The following is a 22,493-nucleotide window of genomic DNA, read 5'->3' as shown; positions in this document are numbered from 1 at the left end:
ACTCGTTCTGTAATTCGACTTATTTCCATGTACTATGTACGCTTCGGTAAGTTATGTCAAAAGTGTGTTCGCTCACAGATTCATCTCGGATTCTTTGAAGATGAAAAAATACTTCTATAATCATCCCATGCTCGAATAAGTAAGTACCTTCCTGTCAGACATCTTGTTTGTACACTTTTAGGGCTTTCTGAGTTTATTTCAATGCATTTTTACTGCGTAGCATCTTTCCTTTACACAAATCTTCTTTTGAATGATTTGACCCTGATATTTTGAGTCTTTGGAATGTATACATATATCTCGTGTAGTATATAATTATGATTATAGCACCAACGCATCTTTATTTATATATGAAGTCAAGTTTCTAGTACAATAACACTTTCGATACTAATATATAATGCGCAAGTTGATGACAGAAGATGCTCTACGTCGAATTAAAAGAAATATTTTCAAAAAAATATAATGAAGCAAGAATTGGATGTCAAGTTGTGTCGTTCTGTCATACTCTACTAGCTGGTTCAGACTTTTCAATATCAGTTGATCAACTTTTGTTGAACGACAAGATTAAATTTGCTGAAAGAAGGTTCACACTTATCAATAAGCTTTCAAATGTCAACTGAAATAGAAACGTCTGAACCTGCTATATCACTATTGGCTTTATGTCTATGACTTTGCCACCGAAAACTCCCTTTTAACGTATCTTGCCGTTAGGTAGGTAAACGTCTACATGCGCCGTTTATCAAAAAGCCACAACGGATCTATCACTAGAATTCCTTATGTTTCTAAAACATCACTAATGTGTTTTTTATCCGCCACCTGACACCAGAAGAAGACCATTATTTTTTTCTTTTAAAATTTGAATATGATCCAAGAAATGCTTGGAATACCACCTTAAAGTAGACAAAACTCCTGATCATATATTTTTTAGTAGTCGAGTGTCCCATTTCGGAGTTTGGTTGTTTTATGGGATTTATGGGGGTTGCCGTAAAACTAGCCCGAAAGTGTCCCGGAGCCATTGTCTTGTAGGTAACTTGACACTTGAGAGTGTCGAGCCTCCTTCCTCCAATTGTCCCGAATATGACCGTCGTATATTTTTTATTAGGGGCTATTCGGTCCGTGTTACATGCCTTCATGTTTCATATTATCCAATTGTCATAATGTTGCGTCAAATGGGTAAGTACTTTCCTGACTTGACTTTGATAATACATCCTGGCAAAAATGTTCCACGTCAAAATTACCTTATTCATTTATAATATTAATAATGCAGGACAAAAGAGGTGGATACTTGTCTAGTTTCACTAATTTACCTACTACGTCTATGTCTGCACCTTGCATCATTGACTATTCTATGATCTGAGGTTCCTGCTAATTAGCGTAGCTGCTTCGACTAGGTATCCAATACCCAATAAATTTATTCAGGTCTGATTATTACTTGACGTCCATCTACACCAATTTCTCTAAAGCTCTTCTACATCATAAGATATTTGAAACCAGTATTTTATCATCTGGGTTAATAAGCATGTCAGCGTATGCGAGATATGCAAGCAGTTTAAATTTTACACACCTTTTCCTGTCAGATTTAATTTCAGCAATGACAGTTAGACTGTTAGACGCGCGTTAGAGGGAATGACCTAACAGAACAGGACCGGCTCTTCGTGTCCGCGGAGTCATAAATAGTCCTCAAGGGGGGCGAGGGTCAGCCCGAATGTGTGCTATGGTGTTGTATGGTGACAGCGCTCACATACATCTAGTCGGCTCTCGGCTCGACCGGCATTTATAAATAAACCCATTGAATACTAACTTTGAGAAAGTAGTGGTCGAGTTATTGATATTTCTCAAACGGAAACCACTGGAAATGGAGAGAAAAACAAAGTTTAAACCATAAAACTTTTGTATGCTAGAATCAATATATGAGTGTTTTAGTACTACGGATTTTTATCAATTTATTTATGGGCACGCCGACCTTAGTATTTGATCAGGAATCACGGATATCATTATAAGTATTAAAGTACCTACGCAGGGTTAGGGTACAGTGCGAAGCCTTATAAAAAGAAAAATAACATAAAAGTCTCGTGGCGGTCTCTAGCGGCGGCGGTCAGAGTCTCGGAGGAGAGAAGAGGAGAGAGATCAAACAACGCCTGCCGACACTTTATAGCGGTTACATTCTTCTTATAGCTACACACCCAGCTTCCTGCAAGCAGTTCCTTCACTATACACGCTCACACACACCCTCAGCCGGGGCCATGATTACACGCACTCACACAACCACCGAGTATATCGCTTCGTATCACGTAATGTTAGTGCACTAAAAGCACAGCTTTAAAACCTTCTTGCTTCGGTCAGGGTTTACCTACAATAATAAACTATGCTTTTGATAGTCTTTTGGAAGTAATTACCGGGTTTATACACGATTCCTTTCTCATTAGTTGACTAATTAAACCCTTCCGAGATAATAAGTCTGAAGATAAGCTTTTTTTTCATCGCGTGCCCTCATCAAGGTAAATGTTTATTACTTTCGACTTTCGATCCCTTCTACATAGGGAAACACCCACTTGTGATGAGTTCATCATCGTACTCCATGGTGACATTAGTAATGTTCTCGTTGGTGAAATACATTAGCTCATTATTATCTGGCATAGAAAGCTTACTTTGAAAAAGCAATTATTAATATGCTGTCATCTTGTGCATCACTCTTGAATGGTACGTGATGATTATTCAAACAAAATGTCTAGGTACAAACTTGCTACAATGCAATGCCATTGGCCTGTGAAACATAATCACCTTTTTTCCAAATACGTCACCCTTCCACTAAAAATCAAAATTCAGTAACAGTCAGAGCGTGTATTAAATTCACAATTTCATGGAGGTCTACGAGTTATATGGTTTCTTTTGTGGTGTCCGCTCACCATTCTTATTTTTCTTCTCTTTTATGGATTCCTATTTCAGAGATATCGATACTTAACCCATAAGCTAATGGCAACAGAAGATTACCTCTTTCACATTCATTATAAATTATAACCATGTGCCCATTGTAACTATCCTTTAATTACCATCATAATAGCAAGAACATATCATAACAAGGTACCAACATAAAGATCTGAGGGTACTATTATTTACTGAACACGTAATTTACTCTTTAGACATTTCAACCTATCTACATGGCGCCATTTGGATACATTCAACATTCAGAAAGTCAGCCAAGTACTGAGGAAGTCTACAACTGTGATCAATGTCCGCTTCACAGAGTTAAGATTAACATTATTTAATCTGTTGGAAAGCTCAGTAATAGATTAATAAGTCTATTAGCCTGTCTTGATTGCGTTTTGCATTTGATTGCTGGCCGGATACAGTAATGAGTATCGCCATTAGTGCCTGATTTCACCTGCTCAGCTTTTGCCCGGTCTTGATACACGTAAAGTAAAACTCTCAAGTTGAAGTGGTCGTAATTGAAGAAGTCATTCCGAGTGGTCTGGACAAAATAAGTGATCCGTGAGAAATCAGTTGTGCGGAAACCGATAATGCCTATGAAACTGTACATTTCAATCTGCAGTCCACCGGTGGAATTCAATTTTGCTCGTGGGGCCGGATGGAGGAGATTAAGGACGGTATTAATCACGGAGTAGATCTGTGTTATTATGTTTGTACTTGGCAGTTGGCAGCCTCTCGAGGCACATGCCCATATTCTGTGGTACCGCAGCTTAATGGAGGCTATATTAGAGAGAAAATCGCATATTTATCTACCAGATTATTATCCGAAAAGTAATTATTGTTTTTTTTTATTTCTTTTTTTTTTTATTTATTCGTTTGACGATTCGTCGTATTGTGCATATATGCCAAACTTGAATTCGACAGAGGCGTATTACAGCGAAAAATCATCTTTGTCTGTACGAAACTATCAATTATCAAACAGGCTTTTTTGAAATTGTTTTCGCGGATTCGATTTGGCAGTGCCTGTGTTTTCTGCTTATAAAAAGAGATTTAAAAGCAAAAAACGCTACATTAACTAAGATGCATCGAATATGCAAAAATCCGCCTGAAAGTGGGAGCTTTGCTTCACCGATTGTAAAAGACGTCCCGATTTGTTCTTGTCCCTCAACCGCGTAATTATTCGTGCCCTTTGGCTGTTGCGTCATTTGGCCATCATCATCAGTGCCACTAGATATCGGCGAGACGGTCTTATTTTAAATTATCGCTAAGATGGCGGCGAGTGAAGGCGTTTTAATATCTCCCGAATGCTTTACCGCCGAGGAATGCCGGAATTTGGGGAGCCACTCTGCCGCACAGCGATGGCCGTTTAGATATTGAACCAAAAGCCGAACTAAAAGAAGGCCGCACCAAAGCAGCCGAGCATTTCTTCTATGTCTTTGAAATACGACGTATGCCTAATGACGTAATGACTAACTAACGAGAGAAGAATTCTTGAAACAATGGACCGCCGCGGTTTAAACTGCTGATTGTCCGTAGATATTAATATTTTCTAGTACGTCCTTGGTCTATTTGAGTCTATGTTGATGTTAATCTGTGCAATAACCTACCCTAATGCCACTGTGTGTAGAGTTGTATTTCTGAATAGAAGGTAATCTAGAATATTATCTGCATTGTTTGTGACCGTATGAATGCATCACGCTCACCAGGTCACAGGTGCACTGGTTCAATAACCCAAACATCAGACTAAACATTCAGCCTTCACGATAAAATATACAAACAACATGTCTGGCGGTACTTGTTTAAATGTTGTTTTTTTATTGGGATCTTCCTGTGCATTTCTTCTCCCCGTTCTCATAATACCTAAATAATACTTTCATTATTGGGTTGGTTTGTTTGGTAAGTTAGTAAAAAATGTTCATTCAATAACACAAGATTGAGAGTTATTCGAGGGCTCATCACGGCGGTATTTGGTTTGGCTTGGATTTCGAGGAAGCACTCGCAAAAACATTGTTCGGCATATCTTACGATGTTTTGCTACACGTAGTCTGGAGTGTTTGCTCGGAATAAATCGCACGTCTCGTAATATTTTCCCACTTGATGAATGCGTTTTTGGTCTTAATGTACTGTTTTCCGTCTATTTTTACACTGCTTTTGGCAAATACTTTTGCGTGCATTTAGCATTGTGCCAAATTATCAATCTCTCGCTTCATTAACTACCTACATATTTTCAAATAATTTCAAGTAGGTACGTTCATCTTTCAATTACGGTTTGAACAAAGCTTGAACTGGATTCTTTCGGGACATTTGAGCCAGTGAAGATTTTTGAGCTCTGAGATGTGGGAATATTCAGATACTCCGGTGATAAGTCTTCAATTTGTTAATTTGGTATTTGGGAGACATGCATATATTGCGTTGCAATAATCTAGACGTGAAACAACATAAGAATGGTTTAGCAATTTAATCTCCTCTGTTAGCAGGTCTCTCCGCCCTGCTTCAATTTGCCAATTTGCTAAACTAAACAATCAAGATAGAAGTGTGAACATTTTAAGACGCCAGTGCTCGCCGTTCAAGAGTTTTTGATGCCTCTGCACACAGACTGCTTTATAGTATCTACATGTTCAGTAAATTACGTTTCTGAAGTTGCGTGTATTGATCAAACATTTTATTGAAGCGTGTTAAATGAACTGCTAGTCGGTATTTCAATAAAAATGTCAACAGAAGGAAACTGGTTCCTTAGATTTCATTAGATTACATTCGTAAATCACTCCCTTTACCATATTTATGTTACCAACTTACAAATACGCCTTACATTAAAGATAGTTCAGAAGTAAACATTAACCCGACCCAAACGCCCAATACTTTCAAGATATACGTAGGTGATTTAATAATACTAGCAAATACTAATGGTATCATATTATTTTTTTGGATTTGACTTTGTTGTACTGTGAATAAGTTCTTAAAAAAGAAATGACTAATGATCCACAGAAAGCTGTGCGTCATTTGTCATTCCTACAAGTGTTCCAAATTGCATTTTACCCGTATATTAATAATAATATTTTATTTTGCTAATTTTTAAAGCGTCATTTTGTCAAATGTGACGTCGCACTTGAGATTAATGAGAATTAGATGCACGCTGGAGCGAAATGTGAATTGGATTATTAATTTTGATCTCACGATCGACCCAGAGCCAAAGCTTTTTCCGGTCTACCACGGAGCTTGACTTGTTTAAGGTGAATTTATCAATGGTTTGGGCTAAACCATTTTTTTTTAATAAAAGTAATTTTCTAAAAGTGTTCTTGATACTCAAGGCACTGTGGCTGAATCTGAACCATGTCGCCTGTATTTCCGAGGAATCATATTTTAGGTTTCCATATTATACAATTGCTATGTCAATACATTTTTTTATGATAAATGTCTACTTTTTCCTTATCTAGTTTTATGTTTACGTCAAAAGTTAGTACAATCTGGTGGAGTCCGTTTCGCGTAAACATTATTAAACATCTTATTTACATACTCATTGATATAATCTGTTTATTAATGGCGACTTTCTGTTTTGATGTTTGCCGATCTCGCCAAAATTGGAACGGCCCCATGGAATAATTAATGACATCCTCTCCTTCAAATATTTACCGAACATTCGTCAAGGATGAACTTATTTACACGCCGAAGAATTCTCTGTTTATAGCCACTTGAAATATGTACTCCGAACGTCGGTCTATTTACAGGACCATGACTTGAATACGCTCAATTCATTCGTACATTTCGTTAGTGATGGGCATAATCGAATAATGTTTCGAATTTCGTGATTTTTTCGTCATTTCTTTTATTTCTCCCCCGTAGACGATGGAAAATTGTGTCTCTCCCCACCCCTTCTTCCGTATTTTAAATATTTATAGTTAACTATCCCCCTCCCCTTTGTCTGAAGTAGTCCACTATTATTGTTGTATATATAAAATTGTTACACTTTCGAAGTTTACCAGTGACCTTGGTCGAATAAAAAAACAAATTTTCAGAAACTTGAACACATCGATTATTATTTATTTACTATTCTCAATATTGGAACAATCGGCGATGATTTCGAAACAAATATCTTGAATTTTATTATAATACATAAATTTGTACACAAACATTAAATGCCCATCACTAGATTTCATTCGTTCCAAATTCAAATTTATCATTTAATTATTATCTTTAAATATCACGTTGCCATGAAGCCATATGGCCGACCTCACCTAATTTGTTCAAACGATTTTTTCAAATTTGGTTTAATTACAAGCTGTTACGCGATATGCTTAAATATATCCAAATAATAGTAATTCGGTGGGCGTAGAATTTATGGGCAAGGACCATTGTTTTATTCCAGCCTGGTTTCCTTCTTCTTATTACCGTGCCGCTGGAATGTAGTTCAGTTATTTCAGTTCGGTTATTTTGGACCAATCAAAGCCCGCCATCTTTATAAATCGATTGGATTCGAATCTGTGTTACGACACAATCGATCTTGTATTCTCTTTTTTACTTAGATCAGTGATGCACAACTTTGTCGATTGTATTAATTTTTTTATATTTCTATAACATGCGTAATGTGGAATCAGTGATTAGGAACCACAAGTGCACCGATGAGGGATTTCTATGCGCGAAAAACACAAATGTAGGTATGTGACAGTTTCGCGCTAGAAAGTTATGTAAGTACCTACTTACGTATTTACGTGCTTTGCACCAACGTTTGATCACTTGGCAGTGCTTGATTAGTACACGATGTGTAGTTGTTTTCTATCAAGCTTTCCATATTTAAAATGAACTCAATGAAGGAAATCTATACCGGTACATTATTTTTTTTCCTGCGACTTTAAAGCGCCATTGCAAAAAAATATTATGTGGAATGTAGTTTAGCTATAAGTTCCTGTGTTAAATTGGGTTGTGCACCACTGATCCAGATCTCAAGTGACAGTATACTATACAGTCTCCAGTGATCCACGCTCGTGCTTCAGAGACCATTTTCCGGTCCACAAAACCCTCCAGAGTGGACGCTCCTTCCTCCACTGGTCACTGGTCCAAGAACTGATCATATAAACATCGCCAAACTTTACAAACATTGTAATACTTCTGTTTCGAGCGATGTTTCGCAACAATTATAAATCAAATTACATGGTGTAAGAACGAAACCTCGTTCAGTGAAGTTCAATTAATTTTCTGAGGGCAAATCTAATGCATCGCTCCAATCAAAAAATAAATCTTCAAAGCGAAATTGACTTCACTTTGGGATATGTAATGTAAATAATAAGGTACGCTTTATCACTGGGTACTCTTAATGAAAATGTTATATACTGTTTGTATACATTAAAACGATGTACAAAAAACGTTTGATTTTTCGTTCTGCGATTCAATACAAAAACGCCCAGTTGCATACGAATACTAAAATGTTGATATAGCAAAAAATAAAATAAAAACATCTTGGAAATTTGACAGAGACATAAATATGTGTATCAATCGTATTTAATATTGTTTACCCAAGATTACAATTTGTTTTATTTTATTCATACATTGGACGAATCACTCATCATTCCTATCTTTTTATTATTCTTCGTCTTATTACGAAATTTTATTTTAAGTGTTATTGATTTTTTTGTAAAATCTCAATGTCTGCAATCCAATGTTGTGTAATTGAAATTTATTTTGTGTTCTGCTTTGTTTCACAACTTTATATTTTAATGTAAGCGTTCTTCAGATCTTCAAGCGGCGACGGCTTTTGTATTTCAATTTTCACATCTGGGTTAGGATTACAACGGTCAATAATAGTTTTCATTATCTGCAACTTTCACGAGGCTAAAGTGATACGTATTTCCGGCTATTTACAATGACCGATCACGATTTCCGTATTACCGTGAACCTGGTGCTGGTACCACCGACTCACCGGGTGGACTAGCGGTCGGAACATCAGGCACATCCAGTCCAAAGCTAGAGCCAGGACAGCAGGACAGCAGGACAGCAGGAGAGCGGGAGAACGCCGGAGCGGTGACCGCACCGCGCAGTCGTGCTCCTGATTAATCGTCACGGTGTTTTATTGACGAGCCATAGCTGGCCGTGTGGCTGTGGCTGTGCGGATGCCCGGCTGACCGGCCGGCCTCTCCTTTGATCCGAGAACCGGTCCGGGCCGTATTGTCGCCGGCGTCTGTGTTCTCTCTGTCATTCTACAGATAAGCCCGGGGCAGCTTCTAATGAACGGCCGCTCACACACACAACCGCCTTACATGTTCTCCGTACATGTACATACACCTACCTACACGAGCACGCACCATCTCCGCGGACACACGTGGAAATTGTTGCCCGCTTTGGAATAAATTAGTATAGCAAAACCTGCCGACATTCTCGGATATGTTTTGTACTCGCGAGAACAGCGGTCTCACTTTGCCACAGTAGAGTCCGATATCGCGCTGTTCCTAGATATAAATAAAGAATACTTGCCAGCGTAACAAATTACAACGAGGAAACGTACTTCTTTCCGACAGCGTGCAGAAATAATAAATATACTTACTAAGATTTTGTTTATATGCTTCAATAAACCAACTGTAGATACATACTGTATAATATGAGAGCGGCGTACAATTTGTAATTTATATCATAATAATTTGTTCTTTCTATTCGCGAATGTTTTGTTAATGAACCAACCAAACTCGCTGTTTGAAGATGTTTCCACGAATAGTGAATCGATAAGACATTCAATAGTCTGTTTATTGTTTAGGCCGACACTAAAACCGTTTATCAGAACTCGTAAAACAACATAAAAAACCGAAGGAACTTTGATACCTAAATCTGTAAGATCAATGGCCATCGAGCCGTTAGAAACTATTCCATAAACTTTACGACTTTTCTCACTCCACAAACAAAAATATACTTAATGACAATACTTGTGAAGCTTATCTTCATCCGCCGAATTGCTCGCAGCTCCCGTTTGTCGTGTATCCAAAGCTTTTTCTGTAATAGCCTACTTTTTAATGTCCAAACGTAAAGCATTTCAAAGGAATAAAACATAAGCTTTAATCTTTCGCAAATTCGCAAGATAAAAACGATCGCGGTGTTTGATGTCTTGGCCAAATGTTTTTGCCATTAAGTACTGAGTTCTGATATTATTTTACTCGTGCATTCCCTTTCTGCATCTTTATATGGCAAGTATGAGCTTCGTGAATGCGTTTATAAACTGAGCATTTGTGTACTAAATATAATATATTCTATTTAAGTCATATCAGAATCATTTAATACGATTTAACTTATCTTAATACCCAGTGTTTATTGTTGCGTACAAACAAATGATGTACAATCCTCCTTTGAGCGTTATTGTCGGTGGTATTTTAAATCCATTCGAAATTGAATCTAAGCATCCAATGATTGCAGATCGGCCGACCCGAAATTGAGGTGGCCATCATGTGCCATACGCCTCACCTTTGGTATGCCGAAATGATTTGATAGGGTTCCAGGAAGGTTTCCTCAGGTACAAATTAAACTCGGCTCTGTGACAAAGGCTGGCCCGGCTTTGTTTGCTTTTGGGAAATTCACCGTTGTTATACCTGTTACATATCAACAATACAACCGACCAGTTGTACTTAAATATTGCCGAAAAGTTTGTAGAACTACCAACCCCTCACAGTATTGTGGGCGCATTGTAGTCTGGAAATAATTATAGCGCATCTAAAATTCTGGGAATTTTAATTTTGGTCTGACTGACATAGCTTGCCATATAAATACCATCTGCTCCTCCATCTAAGATCTAAGTGAATCAAAACATGGGATACCATAGAGTTGATACTAGGTATCTGTGCCGTTTGAGATTCGGGACAATCTACCTTTATTACACATATGCATAATGGAATATTATCTGATTCCCACTTGTTCTTGTCTACAGTATTTTTTGCAATACCTATCTCGTAATATCAATATATATTTTAGATTATGTTATAGGATTATTCCATACTTACGTATGCTTTGTCTTCAACAGTTCTGGCGGAGGGTGAGCGTACCGACACCGAGGAGCTGGTTGGGCGGGCCCCCTCGCAGTGTTCGGCCCCCCCAGACCTGCTGCCCAGCGAGGCCAAGGCCCTCCTGGCCCCTGAGGTTCCTGCGGCGGAGCCCCCGCAGCCGGAGCCCCCACAGCCCCACACCGACAGATTGCACTTTGAGGTATGTTTTACTTTTTATGTGTAATTATTGTCTGTGGAGTGTTTTCAGCTATGTCTTTTACGATGAATTTTCATAAAATTCGCTTTATTCATCACCATTTTACCCCTCATTTGTCTAATAGTATGCGAATAATGGATTGTACCGCCTTCTGCCACTTGTGTCTACCGTAAACACATTGCGAACGAATGCGGTCTTATCTAACACTTAACATTCCGTGGCGTAGAAACATTCGTCTTTCTCCGAATCCAAATCATTTCCAAGACATGCGAATCGTCTTAATTTATAAGCGACTGGATGGAGTCCCACAAGGCACCGCTCTCGGGCCACCGCCGTCGGTTGCGCATTGGGGAGTATGCTCACTGCTGGCTTCACTTCACTGTTTGTTACTACCTACTCCCTACTGTCTGCTCTGAGAGTAACTAAGGATGAAGGACGGAGGTTCGTGTTTGGCTCAATTAAGATGCGGTTAGATTAGCCACTATCCGGGTCCATCTGCCATCTAGCCGGTGGCTGCGGCTCCGGCCTGTGATCAGCCCAGCCGCTAATGTCACTTATTTCACTCAATTCTCAAAAGCACAGTGGTCATTACCGTTCAGATGTAAATGCGGTGGAATGCTGTTATCTCTGCGTGTAAGATAGATTCGCAATTGCGGCGTGTGTTAGAGTATGTTTTTTTTTATTAACTTGAATGTGATTCTGAAAATCTTAATTGATGCGCGAATAAATAAAAAAACGTGCTTGTGGCCGCGAAGTGGTGTTCTTGCAATTCCCATCGGCCATCACACATCACATCTCCCATCTCCCGTGGCTGATCGGATGATCGCTTGCTTGATCGTTTGATCGCCGCCAGAGCCAGCGTAATGACAGTGCGGACCGAGCCTATTATTCTCTAATCTATTCAACACGCTCAAATATAATCTCCTGTGTGCTAATTATATGGCTGCCTGTAATTGTATAAAACTCTCATGAGGGGTGCTCCGGCTGTCGGACTACGGTTATCAACGTTTTTTTGCATTTGGGCTGGTGGACGATGGAACAGCGTGTCAAGTTAATACTGTATCAATGTAGAGAAACACTGAATAAAATAAATGTGAATGATGCGTTGTAAAGCGTGACGTGCACAGTAAAAAATGCTTTAGAAATTCAATTCTAAGAAAACACACTGAATAATAGAATAAAGTATAAGAAAAGCTGAAGAATGGCATTTAAAACAATAAACAATACGTATCTGCCGCCGCTGGGACATCGTGTGTGGCTAGTGTGGTACTGGTGGCAGTGGCTGGCCTGTTCATCTGAATGCGTGGCACGGACCTGTGTGGACTCCTTTCAATGTTACCTAGCGAATTATAGACAAACATTACAACTGCCAATATTATTGTTTCTCGCCTCGGGAATAAATTCTCCTCTCGTCTCGACTGAATAGTGAATAAATCAGTTTGTTGCGGGAACATTCCGTTACTTGGCTCCAGTGGTAGATATGCGCGGCTGTTGGGCTACGTCTCAAATCTGTTTCCTATCGTCATTCCTTTTGAAGCTGGCATTCGCTTTAATAATTACACATGTGTATGTAGATACATGAATCGTGCCGACCACAGCGGAGTGATTTGTGATAACATGTGTTTGTATAAGCCATTCCTACATACATATAGCTATTAGCTATACGATACACGGAGCGCAGGCGTTATTAGGCTGGCTTTACACTCACAAGTTAAACTTACGACTTACGTAAGTTTTTGATAAGTTACTCACTAGAGCATTTACACATGCATCCAACTTATGGTAAGCAATGCTTACGGAGTTGTTCGGAAGTTTAACTTACGAAAGTGCTAACAGGCCCAGGTGTTGGAACATAAGATGGCTTGAGAGAAACAATTCTCCACGCGCTTTTGTTCAGTTAACGGCGGAAATTAATTATTATCTGAATGACAGTAACCGACTTCGAATTCAAATACGTTATGTTATAAACAGAAAAGTTGAAATTAGAAAGGATTGTACCGATAATTAAAAAGAACGATGCTCATTTTCAAAAAGCTTTTTTCCACCTGAAAAATAAATGATATCTCTTCGCTTTTTGGATGTGTTTTCGTATTCGTAGCGCTTATTTAATTTCTATCTAGTGTTATTTTTTATATTGTTTCGGGAGTTAAGTTAATAATGCACATATATTAGTTCATATAGTAAAAAAAAACTAGTTTTTATTGTTAAAAAAATTTACGAAAACCTATCATTTCATTTTTGACATCTAGCATCGGCGCGTTTTGGTCCCATGTCTTACGGTAAGCGTCTCTTTATCTTCCTTTGCTTATCAAACTGACTCTATAATATAATATGTGAGAAGGCTGTAAGTTCGGATGCGATAAGACCTGTCAAAAACTTGCTATAAATTACGGCAAGAGACTTACAGTGTCGTTTACATTGGTAATTTTGCCATAAGTCACTTACGTGAGCGACTTACGGGAAAAAAACTTACGTATGTAAAGGCAGCTTTATATTGTCGGTATACAGTACTGGCGGCGCGCGGCATTTACACGAGAAACTACGAAGACTGTTGTTTTTGTGCTCGGATGACGTCAGACTTAATATGAATGGAGAGCAATCATCCGAGGTCGAGCTATCACCTCTTGAAAAGTGTAGGTACTTACATCAGCCATCCGTCGATCTGCGCTTACCGCCACCCCCACCACCCCCACCGCCAGCCACTCTCTCCGTTTTCTTTTAGTTTTGCCGCTGTTAGCAATAGCTGCGTCCTTCACCTCATGTGGGACAATATAAGCAAACTTGTTTCTTTATTAAATACTAGCTGGTGGTTATGAATAGTCTAGAGTAAAATTTTGAGTTTGTGAATTCTAGTGTACCTGAAAACTGGGTGCGTTTTTCGGGCACCAATGCACCCAATTGCAACTGCTGGCGCAATTGGTCTACTACTTTTTGAGTTCATAAGGGACACACATACGGACATAGCATTTTATTTATAGATAGGTTGTACCATAATATTAGTAGTAAAATATTAACTTTTATCCCACGTCCTTAGCGAAAAGCTAGTCAAGCTATGCGATCGAGAGTGCAGAGCCACCGATAAAATCACATTAATTATTATTATAATCGTGAATGATAAAAACTTTTTACCTCATTTTAAGTGCAAATAACTAATTTATGACAAAGTTATATTTCTTATTATTATCTTGTTCTGATAAACCAGAAACCAAAAATCTGATTGCATAGCAGCGAAAAACTCTTGTAAACTCTGGCGTCAATAAATTTGCACAGGTTTTGTGTGGAATTTTTAAGTCAACGTCGACTATTATGGATCTTGGAAATATCCACTTAGCTGTTAAGAATTAGACGAGAAGAAGAAGAAGAAGTAATAAAACAACGACAATGGAGCCTTGGAAAAAAATTGTACAGCGCCCTTGAGGTGATTTTTCACAAAAACGGCGCTATGCAAATAGGCCAAATTTAAAGGAATATGCGAGCAGTTTATATGAATAATTAATACATTACCATAAAAAGACGCATGTTTACCTTTTTCACTTAAGTTTCCTGCGCTAATTACCTTGGTTATCATCATAGAATAAAGAAATCACGATACAATTTATTTCAGACACTTAATTTTATCCGAATTGTTGTGGTAATGACTAATGACACACCAACCACCATCTTATCTTTTTAATTGGCTTGTTCGCCCGCACGTAAGAACATCTGCAAAACCTATATTTTATGTTGATGACTTTGATTGAATTAAAAAAAAAAATAATAATAATATTCTCATTAATATTAATTAATATTAGAAAATTAAAAAAATAACTTATATCATTGATGTTGCTATTCCAAATTCCTGTAATATTCAAAAATCTGTTAGTGAAAAAATAAGAAAATACACAGATTTAGGAAATGAAATAAAAAGAATTTGGCATTCTCAGACTATAAAAATATTACCATTCGTTATTTCGGCTACTGGCATTATACCTAGCTCTCTAATTAAAAATTTAGGCGTATTAGATCTATCAAAAAATTTATATATAAAGATGCAAAAGTCGGTCATTTTGAATACATGTAGGATAACAAAAGATTTTTTAAATATTTATGTTGAGGGATCAATAGGATTTATAGGCCCTGTTAGAAGTTCTACCGAGCCGAACCCTCTGATATGAAAATATCTGGAGACGGTGAATTTTTTTTCCCATTTGATATCTGGTGATTTGACGTGTTGTTGTTCTTGTATTGTTTTGTATTTATTTTACTTATATAATGCACTTACATAGTGTTGATTGACTAGCTGATCATTTGTGGAAAAGTGAGTGGAAGGGTTAAGTTTTTCCTTTGGGGAAGACTTAACCCGGACAACTAAATCGGAAGTTTAAAAATAAGAGAATAAAAAATATTAATATTAATATTAATTGTTTTTAACTCGCCCCCCCCCCAAATAAAATCCTTAGTGCGCCACTGATATATAGTATTATAAATATCCATTCAACCAGCTATCTGCTGTACACACTTCTATGTCAATACTTTACAAATGATAACGTAATAATAATACCTATAAAGTATTTTACTACTCTGGAAAGGGGCGTTCAATTGGAAGTAGATCAGCAACATTTCATTCATGAATAATCTTTATACTTTGTGTGATGTCTTGTGCCTTGAGGTGATTTCTCACGAAAACGGCGCTATATAAATTAGCCAAATATTATTATTAAATACACACAAACAAACATACACACAGAACAGTTATAACAGTAATATTATATGATGGGTGTAATAGCAAAACTGCCACTATCCACACTTGTTCATTTGACCTAATTATTGATTAGTAATCTATATTTAACTCTCTATACCATAATATTTTCAAACCAAAGCAAAAACGCCTCTGAGCCATTCAAAAACGACTTTAAAAACGGTGGTCAAATGCAAAACCGCCTGTCTTCCACTTGGAAATGCACCACCACATTGATAAATAAATAAATAAAATATATCCCACAAATTAAGTTCTGTGTTTGTAGTTTACGGATGTAATAGTTACAAATAAAAAACACATTTTAATATCAGTTCGGTAAATCCTAGTAAATAAAATGTTCTTAATTACCTAAAGAGTGAAATCTCAAATAAGAAATTAATGAAAATTTCTCACAATTTACGTTTAATAGCCATTTTAATATTTTTGTATGTACCAGCAAAAAAAGCTGTAAGGTAGTAAGTATGTAGGTTCCTCCACACAGAATCAGAAAATAAAGTAATTTTATTTCATTGAACCAGAGTTACTTAGGACAGATTGTTTTGGAGAACTTGAACAATTCTTCCAATTTCAAAGTTAAGTTCTGCGAAAGATTTTTCTGTTATTATTTCAGTTCTTTCGAGCAACTAACCTATAATGATACAATAACAGAAGTTGAATAGGACTTTCACAGAACCCAAAAATTAATGTTGAAATTTGATGAATTATTCAAATTCTCCGAAACAACCCGTCTTTGGTATTTTTGATAATAATGCAAAATTAATAATCTTATTTTTGTCTTGTTTCCAGGAGTTCACGTGTGATGTCCAAGTGCGTGGTGGCGAAGCAGCGGGAGGTCCCCAGCCCTTACACTTCTCCTTCACTCTGTATGACTTCGACGGCCATGGGAGAATAACCAAGGATGTAAGTACGCAATTGACTAAACTGCATTTGGAAATGTTAATGCAATTTTTAAATGGTCTCGTACTAAAAGTTTTCAAATAAAAACTGCTAAATGAAGCAAAAATACAGCCAAATAAATTCAGGGTTAATGAGATCATTTATCATTTGGCAGATTATTTATAGATTTTAGCCCCTAGGATCTCTGCATTGCAGTGTTGAAGAACCGTGCCTACGCTTGGTACAAAGCACTGCAATTACAGCGTCAACATTGCACATTCATTTTTCCCTCAGATATTAATTCTACTGGGTTAGTTAAAGACAAATAAAAATGTCATTTTATCAAGTATGGTATTGTCTACGTTTTGGCTTTAACAAAAATATATTGTTATTTATTGAAGTTTCTTGTTAACTCCTTTGGATTAACGTATATACTTAATTAACAAATTGTTTAAAATCGCACTTTATTCAATGTCATTCATTCATAAAATGCATACTTGCACAGCGCAATGTTCATGAAAGCAATAATTGAGTTATTTTGCCGGAGACCTTGCACTTTATTTATTTTGTACACTTATTAATCAAAATCATTTTATTTCTAGGATATTGCGGGTATTGTGTCCACAATTTACGAATCTGTTGGCAAAACAGTAACTGTCCCGCATTACGGATCCAAGACGATACAAGTGAGATTGACCGTGTCTCCAGACCAAAGAAGAGTGGAAGAGCGAGGAGACCGTTCGGGAAGAGTGGGAGGAGTCAGCCCGCAGAGAACAGACCAGAAGGTTCGCTTCAAGAGGGACCTGAGTGCCCATGTCCGGGAGGGAAGACGTAAGCCCCGAAGGAAACGGATGGAAAGAACTTCTCCACCTATACCACCGACTCCACCAATCTGCGCTGTGGAAGTAGAACAATTGATACAACCCATCGTAGACCCCAATGAAGAAGAGCGTCGATCCCGCTTATCCATCGACGATGATGTTTCCGATTGTTCTGAAAGATTAAGAACTCCCAAAGGATTCAAAAGAACATTAAGACAGAGACAGTATCAAAAAAACAACCTAAGCCCACGCTATAGAAATCAACACAATAATCTCAGCCATCACAAGAACGATATTTGGAATTCGCAGAAAGAGAATATCTTACCAGAAGCCCAGCAGAGCGTGTCCAGTCCGGAGCAGGCTGGAGGACTGTCTGGAGAGAACAGCGGCGGACGGACCAGAGACAAGAAGCGATCCGGCAGTTTGCAACGAAGAGAACTCCTTGAGATAATCCAGGCTAACATGGAAAAGAATCATCTCAGTTTTCAAACTTCGAGGTAATTTTGATCACACTATATTAAGATTGATATATTTTTTAACTGTTCAAAGTAGCGAAGCTAGCAGTTCACAATTGAGTGCTGATACCAACCCTGATGTATGTAGTGAGGCATGGAACTGGCAGAGAAAGAACAAAAGTAGACAGAATGCGGTAGAAATGAGATCTCTGAGGGCTATGTGGGAAAAACGGTGTGATGGATAGTTAATTACTAAGTTTGATATTTTTACATAATTAAAACCCCTACAATGGTCGGCAGTGGGGTATTGATGCTTATCTTTTATTTACGGTCCGGGGAAAACAAAGAAAACCTGAACTACACCATAAGTATGTTAAAATAAAATAAAAATATGACTTGAGTTTATAATAGGGGTTTCCAAGCTTTTTTGTCCACGGGACCCTAAAATGCCATTTGGATGTTGGTGGAACCCCCAACATGAAAAGACCCCTGAGAAAACACCACAGGCGAAAATATTTCTACATATAAGGTCAAATTATGATTTTGATTTTTGTTATTCGTAAGTTAATTTCCGAACGATATTTAGGTGTGAAATCTTTCAGATAGTTTTAAACCAAATCCTTTATCCAGTCGAACGATGGCTACCCATATTTAGGTCTCATAGCTCTAGGCCTTGAGCGATTCCTGCCTAAATTTAGGTAGACAATATTTTTGAATTTAAACAGCTCAATTATAAAACTTACAAATATAGGATAAACTATGAAATACATATAGGTAGATTCATTAGCTTTAAACCGCAGTAAGCAGTTTATACGATTCCATATCCATTCATTCGGAGGTATAATTTTTTGGATGAGCACTGCCGAATCCAAAACGAATGCCCGGAATTCTCCTTGGCTCAAGGCATTTATTTTGTAAATACCCCATCGCTCAAGTGGTTAAAATGCATAAAAATCAAACCATAAGAAAAGTGCCACTGGCTAAAAAATTTTGCATTTAAAGTGAAACAACATAATGTTTACGTTTACTGAAATTCAAGAAAATGTGATAAATTATAAGATGCTTTGGAGTTCCAGTTTTATTTATACCCTTAGTGGTCCAGATTCGTACCATTCTCCTGTTGCCATCCGCTGCTCTGTAAGATGTTATTTCAATTTTACTTACCTTTTGAATAGAGTCAGACTGTATTTCCAACATTTAGTCAGTATTTTTCAATTGAAAAATCTCGTTTTCCTTTTTGTTGAGGTTCTAAAATTAGCTCTATCTAATAATAATATATTTTTATTTCCAGAAAACAGTACCCAGATCAGCGTGGTGGCGTGAACAGTTTGGAGGGAGATAGCGTCAACAGTAAACAGCGTCACCGTAACCGCTCCAACACCTTTACGGGGAAACACACCGTCGAAACAGTCAACCAAACAGCCTTCATCAACACACCTAACAATGGATATCTGGATCTAGCAGATACTAATATCAACTCACATAAAGAATCAAACCTCTGCAGATATGACAGCTTCCTCCATGCTGTTATTTGTTCATCGTCCCACCATGCTAAAACCGGTGTGCATTTAAAAGGACAACAAACTACAACAACCACCACCGTCCAACAGAAACCTTGGAAGAGTCATCACAGGTCTCGCTCTCACGATCTGGACCAAGGACCCTTTCGTTACACTCTCCTCGAGCCCTATGAAAGTCTCATACCAGATACTCCTTCAGAAGCTGTCAAACCTCCCACAGACACAAGAGCTAAATCTTTCGATTACGCTAAAGAACAAGAAGTCGTACATAGGGTTAATGTGTCCACCGACACAAAAAGCAAACCCAACCGTTCAGATTCCAAATCAAAATCTCATGACTTGGATTACAATATAGACGCAATGAGAAAAACTAATCTGAATAGGAAACCCACAGTGCACAATCAGGCGTGTTCCCCTCACCAATTGAAACATCAAAACAGAGAAAAGTACCACGCCAGAGCCATGGCGCAAGTAGAGAAGTGGTTAGAGAATGATAACAATACGAGGCTGATGAAGACGGCCAAGAAGAAGTGGACGGACGAATCCAAGATGCAGGAGAAGGTGGACAACTTGACGGCCAACATAGACATGAATGATTCGGTGGAGTGGAGGGGTCTGCTGCGTAGTTCAGAGGCGGAGGGAGACGGAGCAGACAGCGCGGGAGCCTCCATGGTACACAGATACGTCCACGAACATATACACCACCACTACCATCACTTTGAGGATAAAATACCTGCCACTAATAATGCTGTAGTAGTTTAGATGATTATTGTCTAAGTCTTAAGGCTAACTCTTATTTATTCCTTCACCAATAGCCATGACAACTAAGTGATCACCATATTTAAAGACAATTTGTTTTTTTTAATGATTAAATTAAGACAACTTTCTTTCATTGACTGATTTAATATTTAGGTATTTTAGTTTTTATTTTATTGTCGAAATAATAACTGCCTGATAGTACTTAATAAGTTTTAACTATCTATGATATATAATAAAACTTTAACTTAATTTAATATTTATGTTCTTATCACCTGAACTGAAACAACCCTAAAGGGTTCTGATTTGTAAATTATTTTCTCTAATTTTTAGCATATTTATACCACTACAGTATTCTGAACGATGTGGAGATGGATTCTCAATGAATTATAACTACCTCTTGTTTTATGATATTTAATTTTCTAGTGTACATAATATAATATCAGGTCCATTTTACTTTGGTATATCAAGTAGCAAACGTGTTTAATCTTTGAATATATTAAAGGTGAAATTTCAATGTTTCAAATACTATCTAAAGTGAATCTAGAAATGATAGTAATTAAGTTTAAATATTGATATTTGTAAATTATATAAACAACTGAAATAGTGTTTAAATATTTATTGCTCTAATAAATAATAATAAACTAAAATAATAATAATATTCTTTTCATTTGCCTATAAACCCCCCTTTTCCCATATTATTAATTCTTATTGATCTATGAACTGCGTTAAATTGATATTATTTTGGAGGAATAAAAAAGAAGCGATTTATAGAATCATGAAATACAGAATCATGCATTCCAAAAAACTTAAGTATAATACCTGAATCTTGGGGAGCAACTTGCAGTCTAGCAGGGTTAGAAGAAGAAGGCGCTTCTGGTTGGCAAGGGAGCTGCCAACCCTCGGCCACTTCTGTCTCTGCCGACTTCTAGTAATCTAGTATTGGTGGAAACATATAAATAAAACATTTAAGGTTAAACGCAACGCTCGTTGTATTCTACGTGTTCACAGATGGCGTTAATTAATTAATTTTGTTTAAATACGCTTTTGCAAGGTATTGCTTTACAATATTAAGACAAATCATTTGTTTGCGCCCGTATATACGCAATATGAATATGAATCAATAGTTTCGTTCGTTTAAAGACTTAATTCTTTCGAGAAAGGCACACAAATACAATATTTTACCGATGATTCAATCCAATATTGTATTTGTATGCCTTTCTCGATAGAATTGAATTTTTATATGGACAAAACTATTTATTCATATTCATATTGCGTATATGAGGGCGCAAACAAATAATTTGTCTTAATACTGTAAAGCGGCCGCTACACTACTCGCTTCGACGCTTCGACGAAGTCCTCGACGAAGTTCGAAGTGCGTGCCCACACACTTCGCAACTTTGCGAGTAACTCGGTCCAACCAGTCAGTGATTGGTTTATTTATGCCGTGACGCATCGAGTCCTTTGACTCGGGCGCATTTACCGACAACAATCGGAAGTCTTGCGAAGCGAAGCGAAGATGCCCGAAGCGAAGCGAAGTTCGTGCCCACACTATCGTATTCGGTCAACTTCGATCAACTTCGCGAGTAGTGTAGCTGGGCTACAAAGCAATACCTTGCAAAAGCGTATTTAAACAAAATTAATTAATTAACGCCATCTGTGAACACGTAGAATACAACGAGCGTTGCGTTTAACCTTAAGTAACAGAATGGAAAGTATAAAAATGATATGCACATGTACAAATTTTAGAAAGTATATCTGTGTTTGAATGTATGGCGACAACTAATGTCAGAAGTGGTCAGCGGAATCGATTGGTTTAGTAAAGTAGTACAAAAACTGCTGAGGTAGGCGACACATTACGCTATACGCATCATACTACCAATGGGAATGTATGGCGAGCGATATGCTGAAATAGGCTAAGTCACGCAAATATAGTGTGATCTGCAGAGATGTGCTTTATTTCAAATAATCCATTTCAAATGGAAATGCAAAATGGGTATTTTCCATTTTGCATTTTAAATGCTTTTTTAAAAACCATTTTGCATTTTAAATGCTTTTCTCAATGCATTTTCCATTTTAAATGCTTTTTTGCAACATTCTTCCTACTTTCTCCACTCATCTTTTTTTCATAAGCCCCAAATATCAGTCAGTCCTCAACCTCGCTATGAGAGATAATTTACATTTGTCAAGTTGCTCCCTGGTAGGAGCCCTGGCAATTGAGTGATACCATTAC

At 37.5% G+C, this 22,493-nt stretch overlaps 1 protein-coding gene across 1 annotated transcript in view; it reads left to right on the top strand.

Moving 5' to 3' along the window:
* nkd (NKD inhibitor of WNT signaling pathway naked cuticle) overlaps positions 1-20,810 on the top strand; it is a 45,559-nt gene extending 24,749 nt beyond the window's left edge. The window contains exons 2-5 of the mRNA XM_089650981.1: positions 10,916-11,097; positions 16,619-16,732; positions 17,311-18,026; positions 19,276-20,810. Coding sequence (XP_089507107.1) covers positions 10,916-11,097; positions 16,619-16,732; positions 17,311-18,026; positions 19,276-20,266 — 2,003 coding nt within the window. The 3' untranslated portion in view covers positions 20,267-20,810. The remainder of the gene's footprint in view (positions 1-10,915; positions 11,098-16,618; positions 16,733-17,310; positions 18,027-19,275) is intronic.
* Positions 20,811-22,493: the final 1,683 nt, after the last annotated feature.

Source organism: Hesperophylax consimilis, chromosome 3, assembly GCF_061612785.1.
Source record: "Hesperophylax consimilis isolate HC1 chromosome 3, BYU_Hcon_1.0, whole genome shotgun sequence".
Taxonomy (NCBI): Eukaryota; Metazoa; Arthropoda; class Insecta; order Trichoptera; family Limnephilidae; genus Hesperophylax; species Hesperophylax consimilis.
Note: the sequence above shows the minus strand (reverse complement) of the source record. Positions and strands in the feature narration are given on the sequence as shown.